General features: G+C 38.9%; 1 protein-coding gene and 1 pseudogene across 1 annotated transcript in view; one reads left to right on the top strand and one right to left on the bottom strand.

The window, feature by feature from the left end:
- Nucleotides 1-15,770, top strand: part of CATSPERB (catsper channel auxiliary subunit beta) — a 159,021-nt gene that overhangs the window by 41,112 nt on the left and 102,139 nt on the right. The window contains exons 6-7 of the mRNA XM_027774693.1: nucleotides 4,877-4,972; nucleotides 11,708-11,857. Of these exons, the coding sequence (XP_027630494.1) occupies nucleotides 4,877-4,972; nucleotides 11,708-11,857 (246 nt within the window). The remainder of the gene's footprint in view (nucleotides 1-4,876; nucleotides 4,973-11,707; nucleotides 11,858-15,770) is intronic.
- On the bottom strand, nucleotides 3,290-4,810 carry LOC114009123 (pyruvate dehydrogenase (acetyl-transferring) kinase isozyme 3, mitochondrial pseudogene; annotated as a pseudogene).

Genomic DNA, 15,770 nt, shown 5'->3' with positions numbered 1-15,770 from the left:
TTTGTTGTTACCTAACATTCCCTGAGCATCATCACAGCGTACTAAATGTAATTTCCCATCTAGAATAGTCTGCATAGTGACTTAATCAAGCATGTTATCATCAATAATATTCCATTTCTACTTTCTTGCTTATGTATATATATTTTTTTTTTCTCTTCCTCTTTTTTTTTCCCCTATGTTTGTCCCTCTGCCCTTTCCCACTCTCCCATTACACTATCTCTGCTATATACAGTTGTCTTCCAGAAGAGTTATTGCTGGGGGGAGTGGGGGGGCCAGAGCCGCTCCAGGTGTGCGGCTGCGCAGCAGGGGTGGGAGCCAGGGGGGGCTCATCTTTAGGCTTTTGAAGATGCCTTTCATTAAGTGGAAAACGTTCCCTTTATTCCTAGTTTGCTGAATTTTTGTCATGAATTGATGTTAAATTCTGTTAATGCTTATTCTGCATTTATTGAGATGATTATCAGAATTTTCTTCTTTAGTCTGTTGATACTGGTGAATTACATTGATTTATTATTAAATTTTTAACCAGCCTTGCAATCCTAAGATAAACAAATTTGATCATGAAATATACTTTTTATATATTGCTGGATTAATTTGGCTCGTAAGTGCTTAAAGTTGTCAGTCTAGAGTTTTATTTTATTGTATTGTCTTTATTTCATTTTTCTATCTTGATACAATTATAATTATAAAATGAGTTGAAATTATTTTTCCCTCTGCTATATTCATTTTTAAAGTTGACTTCTTTATTTCTTCTTTATTTCTTACATGAGCAAGAAAGATAGAGAAACCCCTAACATGTTCTTGATACTATGATTTACCCCCATCCTCAGCCAGCCCCTGATCATGTGTATACTTGGTATACTCAGGGAAGTCTCCAGTGGGAACTTAGAACCTTCCCATATGGGTCTCCTCACAGAGTGTTTTATTTTATGGTTCTGCTACCATCCAGGCCTTCCCTCGTCTATATTCTTGAATAGTTTTTGTAGAATTGGTGTCATCTTTTCATTAAATGTTTTATGGGATTCATCAGTGAAGATACTGGGATCTGGAGTTTTCCTTGTGAAATAATTTTAACTATAAAATCAATGTGCTTAATAGATACAGGAATATTTGAGTATTCTGTTTGAATATTCTGTCTGAGTATTGAGCTTTGGCATTTTGTGTCTATCAAGGAACTTGTCCATTTTATCTAAATTGTTGAATTTATGGACATAGAGCCATTTGTGATATTCCCTTATTAGCCTTAAAATATCTATAGGGTATGTAAGTGCTATCTCTGCCTAATCTCTGCCTTGAGTTATTTGTATCTTTATTGTTTTTGATTGAAGTTCATCAATTTTATTGACCCTTTCAAGAAAATGTTTTTTTATTCATTTTATTGATTGTGTATATTGTTTTCCTATGCCTTGTTTCATTGATTTCTACTCTTCATCTTATCCTTCCATTTGTTTAATTTACTTCTTTTTTTCTAGTTTCTTAAGTTGGGAAACTTACATAGATGTGGGATCATCAAGCTACCATTTGCTGGTCCAATCTTGCTTGCTGCTGGTATTTGTAAATAACATTTTATTGGAACTCAATCATATTTATGTACTTATGTGTTCATGGCTGCTTTTTAACTACCATAGCATAGTTAAAATGCTGTAGCAGCGATTATGTGACCCCTATGGTCCAAAATATTTACCATCTGATATTTTGCAATGCATCTACCATCTGTCAACCCCTGCCTCAGATCATTTCAGAACTTCCTTTTTAAAAATATATTTTATTGCTAATTATTGCTCCCTAAGCACTGCTTTATCTGTATCCCATACATTTTTAAAGGATTATTTATTTTAATTTTATTTATTCATTCATTCATTTTCATTTGACTAGACATAGAGAGAGAGATAAAGTAAGAAAGCAAGCCACCAGGGACTTGAACCGTGGTTAGCCATGTGGGAGTATCCAGCTCCCCAACCACCACACCACCTGCTGGGCCCCTGTATCCCATACATTTTGATATGTTGAATTTTTACTTTCTTTCAATTTAAAACATTTGATTCCCCATATTCTTTTTCTTTAACATATGGTTATTAGAAGTATGTTATAAAACATCCAAATATTGGGGGATTTTTCCAAATCTCTTTCTGTTATGGAATTTTCTAGCTTAATTCCATTATGTTCAAAGAACATACTTTATATGACAAACATTCTCTTTAATTTGTTAAGATATGTTTTATGGCCTAGTCAGGAAATGTTCTTCACGTATTTGAATTGACTTTTGGTTGATTATAAGCTCTATTGTTAAGCGTATACATATAGGTTGTCATGTCTTTTTTGGTAAATTTATATCTTTATCATATCTATTGCCTCTCTTTATTCCTGATATTGTGTCGATCTGAAATTTCCTTTGGCAGATATTGATATACCCACTACATTTTATTTAGATTGGTGTTTGCATGCCATATATATATATATTATCCTTTTACTTTTCTTTCCAAGACAACTTCTGGAACACTTTCATCAGTAGAATAGAAAAGCATAAATGAATGTTAAAATAAAGCCAATGTATAAGTGAGTAAAATCTAAGACAAAAGTGCCTATACTTCATGATCAGAATATAATCAGATGAAGGGAACCAGCAGTTAGCGTAATGGCTATGTTGCTGGACTCCCACGTAATCGATCACGGTTCGCGTCCCAGACCCAGTGGCTTAAAACTCACGCTGGGCACGTGTGCATGCGGGCCCAAGATCCCGAGAGGAGAATGGAGGAGAAGGGATTGCGGCGTGACCATCCCCTCTGGGGGGTGATTTCTCGCTTTCTGTCTCTATGTCTCTCTCTGTCTGTCTGGCAAGCGCACGCACCCTATAGCAAAAACCTCTCAAAAAAAGAGAAAAAAAAAAAATAAAAAAAAAGAATATAATCAGATGGAGGAAACCAAAAGTCTAAGTAGAGGATGGATATGTATGAGGAAGGAGGGACAGAGGACTGAACTAACAAGATGAACTCAACTGATGTTTTTAACTTCCAGTTAGCTTAGCCCTAATCAGTGGTTTGAGGCAAGCAAGATATTTGGTGGCAATGAGTATATGCTGTGTCTGGAATGGGGAAGAACTTCAGAATCCAATGGAGATGCAGCCACTCAATTCAATAATAATTTGGTGGAGAGTAAAAGGATACAACAGTTTTAGGGGGGCCCTGTGCTCTTCTATGTCAGTTACTAACCACACTGCAGCAAGGTGTGAAGAAAAATTACTCAAGCTACTAGTTTAATGGAAGAGCCAGAACATTCATAGGATTGAAAACATTCAACTGGCATGGAGAAATACACATGGAAGCATCGGAATTACTGTGGTGTCACTGCTAGGATTGCTCCAACCATCAGCCTCAGGTGTGGTTTTATAAGGGTGTCACTCAGACTTATTAAAAACTGCAAGTCAAGACCAGGCAATGATGCATTAGGAATGCACATGCAAAAGGTCCTCACTTCATATCCTGGCATCTCCTTGACCACACCGGGCATGCCTGTGACCTGGGGTTGGTCTGTGAGCGGATCGTGCTATAGACACCCTGTTCGCTGCTCTGTCTCTCCTTCCTCTTTCTCATGGAAGAAATAAATTCATAAAGAGCAAATTAAACATAAAACTAGCAGTCTCTCAAATGATTCACTTGAAAGGGACTTTAAATAAATGACAGCATCAGCACCCATTCTTTCAAATAGTTTTAGAATTCCTTGAAAATATCTACCACACAGTTTAAATAATACTAATAATAAAAATTTGAACTCTAATCAAATCTAGTCAAAAGGTGAGACCTTACAGGCTCCAGACTATGTCTAGGAGAAGATGAATACATGTAGTTGAAAATACATACAGTTTTCAAATGAGACACCATTTACCTTGGTCACTTGTCTTAACGGATAATTTTTTTTTTAACCTAAAGTAACAAGCATTTAACAAATAGAGCTGTTTTCTATCTTCAAGTAGTGTTACTATTTTCCTCACCAAATTCTTGAAAAGCACATAAAACAGATGTGAAGACACATGATCTACCTGAATAAGTTTGTGTGGAGTTTTCACATTAAACTCAACTAACACTCTGGAACTACCAGCTAATAGTGTTCACACAGCCTCTTGACTGTTCCACATATATCTTCCACTGTATCAGCCGCATTGTTGGTGACATTAATACTTCCTATGTGTTTGGAATGAGCAGGGATAGTGTCACCATCAGACAAAGGTGTGAATTGGTTGATGAGCACATCCTCCAGATATGTTAAAAAAAACAAAACATCTCTAGGACCAGCAGATGGCATAATGGTCACATTGCTGGACTCCCACATGGCCAATCACAGTTTGGTCCCAAACCTGGAGGCTTAAAACTCAGCTGGGTGTGTGTGCATGCATGCCCAAAATCACAAAAGGAGAATGGAGGAGAGGGGATTGTCGCATGGACATCCCCCCTGGGGGCGGGGAGGGTCTCGTTTTCTGTCTCTCTGACCACTGCACATACCCTATAACAAAAATCTCTCTGAAAAAATAAGTAAATTAAAAAAAAAATTATTCTTTAAATTACCCAGTCTCAGGTGTTCTGTTATAACAGCACCAAGTGGAGTAAGACATTATTTATACCTTAAATTTATTTTTAGGGTTCACCCTAGGTTTACACTATACATTTTAATTAGTCATGGTCTACTTTTGAATAATACTTGTCTTTTACTAAGCAACAACAGCTCCAGAAAAAAAATTCTTAGAAAAAATTTGGGAAACCTGACATATAATGCAGTAAGAATGGTCAAAACAGGAAAGATTATCGTTGCTAATGTTCATATACCCTTAGATTACACCAATGTGACATAGGAAAAATAGTCACCTCTGCCTTTTATCTTTAAATAGATATTGCAGCTGTAGAAGAATGGTTGGTAAGGGTCACTTTACATCATGGATTAAATATTTATGCTACTGAAGGAACCCTACTGGATACCGTGCGAGGTAAATGCCAGAAGAAAAAAGTAAAATATAATTCATATTGTCTTTCAGCAATCTTTGTGTCAGAGTCCTAGAGATAAAGATAAATAAGAGAGGCTCATGACCTTTGAGAGTCTCACCAAACATGTCAATATTTGTGTTTTATTTTTTTCCTCTTTTTCTGTCTTCATTCACGTTAATTATTTTTTATGATTCCATTTTATCTCCATCATTGCCTTGCTGTTTGTGGGTAATTGTTAATAGAGGTCTGCAAAGAGTGTCACCAAACTGTGGAAATGTATCTTTTCCTGTACCCATTTTGGAGGACATTATTAATGGAGACTTTATGAAGTTTCATATCTTAGGAGCTTCTTGGCTATATCTTACTCATTGCATCACAGCCTTTTTTTATTAGGACTAGGCAAAATTCTTGCCCAATCTTAGTAAGAGTAATTGTGGGTCATTTTTATTAAAAATTAGTTATTTAAAACCTATGACCAGGACCAGCAAGTGGCGTGGAGGTTAAGGCAACTGAATGACACAGGCCTGACTGTGTGGTTCGAGTCCCAGACTTGACAGCTTGAAAATCATGCTAGGTGTGTATGCATGTGTGCCCAAAATCCCAAGAGGAGACTGGAGTATGGAATTTTAAAAAACTCTCAGTCCTAGTTCTTCTCGTATTTATCTTCATGTCCTTTTTGCTTTAATTGGTTTAGTTCCATTTTGATATGATGCTCTATGGGTTGCAAAGAAAACCTAAATAAATATACATTTTTATAGAGAGAATCACCTGGGGACCTTTAGAGAAAAGTTAGGATGTCTCAACTTTATCAAATGCCAATTCGAATCTGATCTCTACCCATAAGACCACTACAGACATAGTGTGAGAGCACCTTTCCAGGTGGTTCTGGTTTATGGTGAGGATTGAGAACCGCCCAAGGGAGACATAGCTATGGGTGTGCCAAAGACACATCTACAAGTTTATTTAATGTGGTATTATTTGTGATAGTAATTCTAAAATCTGGAGACCTAAATGTCCATAAGTAGGGGGAAAGATAATCACGTGTTCGCATATTCTATGAATGAAATAGGTCTTCTGTTACCAAGAAGAGAACTCAGAAACATTGAATGGAATATCAAGTTTCAGGATACAGTAGGAGAATATCTAAAATTCAGAAAACCACGAAGTAATGGTATCTAGTCTTCATGTACACATAATACATTGTAGTAAAAATATGAAAATATCGACTAGAAATATACACAGTAAATTCATTCATTTGGGGAGAATTTGGGAATGGGACCATGCAGGGGAGCAGGGGCATCCTAAATCATATGTGTATTGTTTCATTTCTTTAACCAAAATTTTAAAATCTGAGACAAAAGTGGCAAAATGTTGTGCTTTCTTTTTAAATATTTTTCAAAACTTAAAAGAATATTTATTTCTAAAATATTGTAAATAATACAGTTACTCAATTACTCATATAATACACTTATTCAGTAAGTATAATGCTAGCTTTGGGATTCATATTTTGATATCTTATGCTACTTCTTTTTAGAGATTTTTGCTATAGGGCACATGCGCCCACTGGTGATATAGAGAGACAAAGAGAGAAATCACCCTCCAGGGGAATGGCCATATCACAATCCCTTCTCCACTCTCTTCTTGGGATTTTGGGCATGCACACATTCCTGGTATGAGTTTCAAGCCTCTGGGTTCAGGACTTTAACTGCCGTCAACCATCTGGGAGTCCAGCTATATAATCATTACTCCATCTACTGGTCCCATATCTTATGCTACTTTTTAAAGTATTAACATACTATTATAAAATTATTTCAACTCAAAAACAATCTGAACTCTGAATCATTTACATATTGAGATGCACCCAGAATATTGTTAAAAGAAAAATAAAGCAGCCAATTACTATCATTATTATTATTATTATTATTTTGGAGAGGTTTTTGCTATAGGGCACGTGCGCTCGCCAGACAGACAGAGACGTAGAGACAGAAAGCGAGAAATCACCCCCCAGTGGGGATGGTCACGCTGCAATCCCTTCTCCTCCATTCTCCTCTCGGGATCTTGGGCACGCACGCACACGCGCCTGGCGTGAGTTTTTTAAGCCACCGGGTCTGGGACGCGAACTGCAGTCGACTACGTGGGAGTCCAGTGACATAGCCATTACGCTAACTGCTGGTCCCAACCAGCAAATTTAATAGAGTTTTAATAGAGTGAATCTTAACACAATTTAAATTGAGCAGTTGTCCCTGGACTTCTGGACAACTCTGGCCAGCCACATGGTCAGCTTGGCATTTAAGTCCGTGGGACAGGAAAGTGTCGTACAAAAAGCGCTAGTGAGGGAGCGAGGTAGAGAAATCATTGGTTACATTTTGAAGTTGGTCTGCATTAACATGATTTTTTTTGGAGAGGTTTTTTTTTTTTTTTTTTTTTTTTGCTATAGGGCGCGTGTGCTCATCAGACAGACAGAGACAGAGAGAAAGTGAGAAATCACCCCCGGGGGGATGGCCACACCACAATCCCTTCTCCTCCATTCTCCTCTAGGGATCTTGGGCATGCACGCACACGCACCTGGCATGAGTTTTAAACCATGGGGTCTGGGATGCGAACTGCAGTCGACTACATGGGAGTCCAGCAACATAGCCGTTACGCCAACTGCTGGTCCCTGCATTAACATAATTTAAAAGACAGAATCCCTGTTATTAACTGAAGCCTAGCTGCTGGGAATGACTGCAACCTAGCAACCAGCTCAGAAAAACAACCTAATATGTACGTTTTCAGTTTATCCTTAGGAATCAAAGTGTGGGAATACAGCAGCTGTTTTAAGTCAAATAGTTTAATTTAACAATTTCCCCCTGTTTGATCAGCCTCTCAAATATTTGAGAGAGTGACCAAAACTTAGGGCATTTGTGCCACTCTCTGTCACCATTATAAATGACATTTTCTTTTTTTTCTTTTTTATTCCTTTTTTTTTGCTCTCAGCATAGAAATTAGAGTTTTTTTTTTTTTGGTCTCCAGCATGGAATTCGCAGGTCATGATATCGCACAGGTCGAACATGATGGATACAGGTCAAACAGGTTCTTCTTTGTGCTTTTGCGGATCTGGCTGGAACAAGACCATTCAGCATTCGGTGGATGGCTGCATACAAAGCATTTAAGACGTGAGAGGATAGAGCACACCAGGAGGATTAATGTGATGACTAAAGAGTACCCCTTAACAAAAGTTTCTATGAAACAAGCTGAAGTGAACTTAAACAGATTAAGGTTTAGGCCAATAGGCAGTTCAACAGTATGTGAGCCGAGTTGTCTGGAGTGAAATAATTGAGGACCACAGTTCTCTGTAAAATGGCCTGATTAAAAAAGAGATTTATCTTTGTTGTTAGTTTAGTAATACAAGTCATAACAACCTAGAGGCCTATTAGGAGAAATAAAAAGATTAAAAAAACTGAAAAACAGAAGCCTGCCATCCACCATTTAGGATGCCTGTAAGCTGTAACCTGTAAGCACATTATTTGTTCTTTACTTTTGAGAGACTTCCCTAATACTGCTGGTGGCTGAGTCTCAGGAAGTAGCAGTATCAGCCGCTTCTTTAATTAAAATTTTTGTGGCATTAAACTTAGGAGAGAGGTAGGTACACCGTTCAGTTTTGTTTAAACATAACCCCCTAACTTGAACAAAAAGGATATCTAATGCTGGATGGTATTTTATTAAGTATTTTGTTAAACTTGTGTGTTCATTATTTACTTTTGGGAGGGTGGCGTCTACCCACCAGAAACCCCAGGAGGTCTTGTTTTCTAGAAAATGAAAATTTTCTCCAGTTTATGGATAAGCGTTAAATACAGCCAGTATCCCATTACTGTCAAAAGTAAATCTCTAGGAACCTTACTGAAATCTTTTCTGCATTAGTCCATAAACTTAACAACTGCTCTGGCTTTGTGTTAGGGCATCAATTTAAATTAAAGTTAACCACTGATTATGGTCCAATGGATTTCCTGTGGGGAAGAGGAAAGAATTAAGATAATAGGAACTGAGATTAAAAAAAGAAACAACAAAGTTTTTATGATGGCAGAGAAGTCTTGATCCATGATCCTGGTGCATAGCTGTCCATGTCTGAGATGTGTGTTTTAAAGAAGATATTTTCTTGGTCAGTTTTACCTTAAAGTCCCCAACTACAAATACTGAGAACAGGTTGCACCTTTCTAGACAATTTGATGGTACTTCTCGATCTCCTGTAAACGGTACACAAACTCCATTCTCCAGCCTCTTCCTCTGGTTTCCTCTGGGATGGTCACAGCACAATCCCTTCTCCTCCATTCTCCTCCTAGGAGCTTGGGCACACATGCACACTTGCCCTGCATGATTTCAAGGCACTGTTTCCAGGACTCAAACCGTGGTTGACCGCGTAGGACATAACCAACATGCTATCTGTTGGTCCCTCTTCCTCTCGTTTCATTGACCACAAGAAGCAGTAGCCAAACTTAGTTGGCCAATAACAGGCTTGTAGCAGATTTTATTGAAAGTCTTGGGAGATAGAGGTTTACATTGTAGAATGTAAATAAAGACTTGATTATAAGATATGTCTAATCTTAAAAGTCCTTTGTCTATCTTTGAAATTGACAACAATATCTTTCTAATTGTCTTTCATTATTTTTTTGAGAGGTTTTTGCTATAGGGTGCATGCACTTGCCAGAAAGAGAGAGAGAGACAGAGAGACAGAAAGCAAGAAATCACTCCCCAGGGGTCATGACCACACTGCAATTCCTTCACCTCTATTTTCCTCTCATGGTCTTGGGCATGCACGCACACGTGCCCGGCGTGAGTTTAAGCCACCAGGTCCGGGACTCGAACTGCAGTCAACTACATGGGAGTCCAGCAACATAGCCATTGCACCAACTGCTGGTCCCAGTCTTTTACTATCTTTTATACTCTCTTTTCTCAAAATTTTCAAGAGGAAAAAAAATCCTCCTGTTTTGTGATTTTTATACGTTAAAGAAAATTGTCAGAATTTTTAATGTCTTAAGGATTTTTTTGTTTTTGTTTTTATTAGGTTTTTGTCATAGGGCATGTGCTCTCATTGGAGAGAGAAACAGAGGGAAAGTGAGAAACTACCCCTTGGGGGTGGGGGAGCAACCCCACAATTCTTTCTGTATTCTCCTCAGGGGATCTTGGGTATGCACGTGCATATGCCCAGCATGTTTTTCCGTTTTTTGTTTTGTTTTGTTTTGTTTGACGGGTTTTTGCTATAGGGCACGTGCACTCATGAGAGAGGGAGACAGTGAGAGGGAAAGTGAGAAATCACCCCCACCACCACCCAGAGGGGTGGCCATGCTGCAATCCCTTCTCCTCCAGTCTCCTCTCGGGATCTTGGGCACGCACGCACACGCGCCCGGCGTGAGATTTAAGCCACCGGGTCCGGGACACGAACCACGGTCAACTACGTGGGAATCTAGCGACATAGCCATTACGCTAACTGCTGGTTCCCCCCTCCGGGTTTTTTTTTTTTTTTGAGAGATTTTCACTGTAGGGCGCGGGCGCTCGCCAGACAGACAGAGAGAGACAGAGAGATAGAAAGCGAGAAATCCCCCCCCAGGGGGGATGGTCACGCCGCAATCCCTTCTCCTCCAGTCTCCTCTCGGGATCTTGGGCACGCACGCACACGCGCCCGGCGTGAGATTTAAGCCACCGGGTCCGGGACACGAACCACGGTCAACTACGTGGGAATCTAGCGACATAGCCATTACGCTAACTGCTGGTTCCCCCCTCCGGGTTTTTTAATGTATGACAATTCGACTTTAACTGCAACCCTTTGCATATCCACAAATAATACATTTTAAAATTTGTAAAGCCCTGTTTGACTTTCAAAAGCTTTCTTTCAAAAGGACCACTGTCCACCCAAGTCTAGTAAGGAGGAGTATAGTTTCTTTGTTCTAGTCAGTGAAGTGTAGATATTCTCATAGTCTCTTCCTGGAGGCTCACAGAAGTCTTCCTGGAGAAAAGGGTATCCAAATCAAGACCTGAAAAAGAAGGACAAATATTCAAAGACCAACAAGCTAGAGCTTAGTAAAACCCTACGCTAAGGAATTAAAGAGTCATTAGACCTGGGAGACTTTGCTTGCCAGGTGAAAGACTTTGCATATGCTACTTTTACTGCTATTCTGCCAGTGCTGGGTTGAAGGTGTCCCACCTGTGGTCAGCTTTTCCTCTTAGACTCACTTCTAACTTCTGTTTTCCAGAAATCCTTCCAAATCTTCTGGCTATTAATGATAGCTTTTTCTGTTTTCCACTACTACTCTGGACTTATTCTCATTTTTTTATACCTGCTGCTGTTTCCATGCATTTGAGGAAGAACACAAAAACTAAATGTGTGAGCTCTTGAAGCTGAAGCTGTTCTCTGAATTATGAATGTGCATACACTGTGATCCAGCATTTCCATGCCTAGGGATAGTTCCTATGACAAATGATTCTTTCCAAATACAGCCAAAGCAGTAACTCCCGTCTCTCATGCTGTTTCTGACATGTGACTTTGCCTGGCCTATATCAAAAGCAATTAGATTTCATTCCATTTCCTCTAGAATATAAGAACCTACCAATTTTTAAGCAATAAAGAGTGAGGTAATACACCCATTTTTGAACTATATAATAGTGTCTTCATATAGTTTCTTTAGAACCTTTAAAGGAAAGTAGTAATGTTCTATGTTTCAGAATGCCACTACAATTTAAACACCTAAATTTGACTTCCGCAGAACCTATTCTTCAGTGGGATCTTGGAGATGTAATAACAAAAAACGAAATCTTGCCATTACATCCACATGTGGTAGATCTCAAAGTGACAAAATGTCCCTGTGCCAATGATGTAGCATTGGTCGCCTTCATTTTGGATACGAGCGAGGAAGGTAAGTTGGTGACTTCATTTAATGTTTGTAATGGTGTTTTGTATATTGTAACAGTGATAGTTAACTGGATGCCTAAACATAGTGGAGGAAAAATGTTTCCTAAAAAGAAGAATCTACTCTTCATCATTCCTCCATGTCTACTTGCAACTGTGATATATAGTCAGCCCTCTGTCCATGGGGTCTGCATTCAAGGATACGGAGGACTACTATACTATGCCATTTTGTAATAAGGGACTTGAGCATCCATACATTTTTTTTATATCTATGGGAGTTCTGGAACCAATCCCCCAGAGATATTGAGGGATGACTCTACTAATGATAATTTTTCACCAAGACTTTTTGTCGTGTTCCTAGCAACTTGGGTGACTCTCTTCATTTTATTTGTTCTGTTTTCCTTTAATATGTTACTTCCTTCCAGAGGTGGTTCATCATATTTCTAATCCATCTATTATTTCGATCACATATAAATACTGTGGTTCCTAGGTATCATACTATTTCATTTATTATGTTTACATTTTCCCACTCTTACTGTAGTATATAATAGCATTTGTATAGGAAAATACAACTGTTTTTCTCTATGCCCTCATTCATAAAACTTCTGATATCAAATGTGCGAGTTTTCCAGCCAAAGAAATTCTCCAGTTCTCCGTGGACATGCAATGGGTGTTCTATGATTTACCTAAATTCCGATACTATCTGAGTTAGCACAAATGCCACAGGTGCCAGTCCCAAGTCCCAAGTTATGATCTGTACATCTGAGCAACAAGCTATAAATTGGGGTTCCTACAACCCCCTCCCTAGTTTCAAAGATTTGATAGACCAATGTACAGAACTCAGGGAAATAATTACTTACATTTATCAGTTTCTTATAAAGTCTGCTACAAAGAATACCAGTGAACAGCCAGAAGAGGCCCATTGGATGAGATCTGGGAGAGTCCTCAGCACAAGGGCTATTGTCTTCATGCAGTTGGGTATGCCACCCACTCTCCTGGCACATGGATGTGTTTAGCAACCAGGAAGCTATTCAAATCCTTGAACTTCAGGGATTTTTATGGAGGATTCGTTATGTGGGCATGATTAATTACCCAATTTCTAGCCTCTCTCCACTTCTGGAGGATCATTTTAAGGACAGTTTTAAGCTTCTAGTCATAGCTTGGTCTTTTTGGTGACCAGCTCCTATCCAGGAGCTCATAAGAGTTACCTCTTTGGGGACCAGCAGATGGCATAATGGTTATGTCACTGGACTCCTACGTAGTTGACCATGGTTCAAGGCCCAATCCAGTGACTTAAAAACTCACGCTGAGCACATATGCATGTGTGCCCAAAATCATAACAGGAGCCATTCTCAACTCTTTACCCTCGATCCTCCATACAACTGAATGTCATAGAAGAGAAGATCAGACTTAACTCCCTGGGATCACACTCACCCAACCATCTTAACCTCTTAAGGGAAAAAAACAAAGTGTGTTTTAGTGGAAGCTAGTGGTATCCACTACAGTCATCTCACACTTTGTCTACTGTCTCCTACTCTTTGAGCCTATCCTAGTACTCATGCTAAAACATTTTTTCTTTTCTTTTTTTAGTTTTGCCATAAGGCGTGTGCACTCACCAGAGAGAGAGATGGAAAGGGGAAAATCGCCCCGCAGGAGAGAAGGCCACACCTCAATCCCTTCTCCTCCATTCTCCTCTTGGGATTTTGGGCATGTACACACACATGCCTGGCATGAATTTCAAGCCACCGGATCTGGGACTCAAACTACAGAGTTGGCCATGTGGGATCCAGCTACCTTAGCTTCCACAATACCTGCTGACCCAGATGTTTATTTAAATCTCACTGAGACATTGTACCTGCTACTTTGTTCGCTACCCAACGTCTTTATTCTTTTTCATCAGAATTTTCATAGTCCATTTGTATAAATTCTTCTGCAACTTTCTTGCCTTTCTCTTTCTTCCTTGCCTACACAACCCCAACTCTAAAGTCATCTTTGCTCCTGCGCTGGAAGAAGAGAATACTACTGAAAAACATTACACACTAGTCTTACTTTAAAATTCCACCAAATGGTCTTATTCTTTTCTCTTTTTAATCTTTTCATATTTTATCCTTAGTTAAATGCAGATTAGAAGCACCATTAGAACAAACAGGAGTGGACAAAAAAAAAGATTATGAATATCAAATGTTGGCCAGAATGTGGAGACACTAAAATCTCCTATACAATTTGTATGAGAGTAAATTAGTAACCATTTAGAAAAGGGTTGGCAATATCTATCAAAGTTTAACATACATAAAAAATATGAGCAATTTAACATACATGTATATATGTATATCATATTAAATTCATGATCACAAATCTCAAGTGGCATTCAGTACTGCCTAGAAATCCTATCACTCTTCCCTGTATTCATCCTCCCACTCTGCAAAATAACCTTACCACCTCTTCCCATCCTTCAAACACTCTATATCAACTTCTTTCCCCTCTCATTCTTGGTGGTGACTTTATCTAGAACTTTACAGATAAAATAAGATTGATTACAAGAAACTCCCTTGTTCTTGCACCTGCACATCTGCCGTCTACCCACATTTGTACTTGCATGCTTTGTCTTTTTGCCTATTGCATTAAAGAAGTGTCACTGCCACCACTAACTTGTTAGCCCTGACTACGACCAAGGGAAGCTGGGATCAGGGAACAATGTAGATTTAGTATTTGTAATCTGTTCAGTCTTTTTTTTTTTTCAAAAAGTTCTTGGGACCAGCAATTGGTGTAATGGCTATGTCACTGGACTCCCATGTACTCGACCATGGTTTGAGTCCTAGACCTGGTGGCTTAATCTCAAACTGGGTGCGTGTGCGTGCATGCCCAAGATCCCAAGAGGAGAATGGAGGAGAAGGGATTGCGGTGTAGCCATCTCCCCTGGGGGTGTGGTTTCTCACTTTCTGTCTCTCTGTCTCTGTTTGTCTTTCTGGCAAGTGCATGCGCCTTATAGCAAAAACCTCTCAAAAAAAATTGTTCTCATGAGGCTTTAGCAATTTTTTTTATTTTTAAAAATCACAAATATTAAAGTAAATTTTAGGGGCTGATTCCATAGTATAGCAGTAATGTGCTGCTCAAGAGAAGCTGGCTCCCTCATGATGACGAATGCAATTTAAATCCCCAGCCCCATTAGCCTGAAACATGCCAGACATGCCCAAGATCCAATGGGCTGGGGGACTGGAGGAAGAGAAGGGTGGTGTGTAACTGAAACTGTACTCCTGAAATAGAAGGATCTCTTTGCTGTAAGAGGATATCATGGGGCTGGCAGGTGGTGTGGTGATTAAGGGCATTGGACTCCCACATAGCTGAACGCTGTTCGAGTCCTGGACCTGACAGCTTTCTTACATATCTCTCTCTCTCTTTATGGATAAATAAAGTTAAATAAAATAATTCTAAAAAGAAAAAAGAGAGAGATATCATTGCAGAAGTTTTCACTCTGCTCTCTTGGTTTTATGACTGGGGAGCAGTGAATTAAACCAGCAAAAGACAAATTAACAGGAGAGAAGGCACATAATTTTTATTAATATTTACCCTCTTTGAAATTTGCATAAAAGAAATTAAACTCAAGTGGCTAAACTCAAGAACTTAAATACCAGTTCAACAAAGCCAAGGAATGTGGATTTCAAGGAATAACAAATTATGAGAAAATAAATGAGAAATATATGGGGAACTAGTGGAAGAGAAGCGTTATTTCTGTAAGATCTATTTATACAGATTTGTCTCAGTGTCAGCTCTTCACCTGCACTCATGATGGAAAAAATTCATTTGGTGTGCTGTAATCATACAGCGATTTAATGTAAAAAATAAAGAAGCACTCTTCTCTTTCTGGTATGTGGGGAAATGTGTGCACTTTTTTTAGGCAGGTAAAGAGGGCAGAACACTCT

This window comes from Tupaia chinensis, unplaced genomic scaffold (genome assembly GCF_000334495.1).
Source record: "Tupaia chinensis unplaced genomic scaffold, TupChi_1.0 Scaffold000469_1, whole genome shotgun sequence".
In the NCBI taxonomy this organism is placed as follows: domain Eukaryota; kingdom Metazoa; phylum Chordata; class Mammalia; order Scandentia; family Tupaiidae; genus Tupaia; species Tupaia belangeri.
This window is presented reverse-complemented; position numbering and strand designations above follow the sequence as displayed.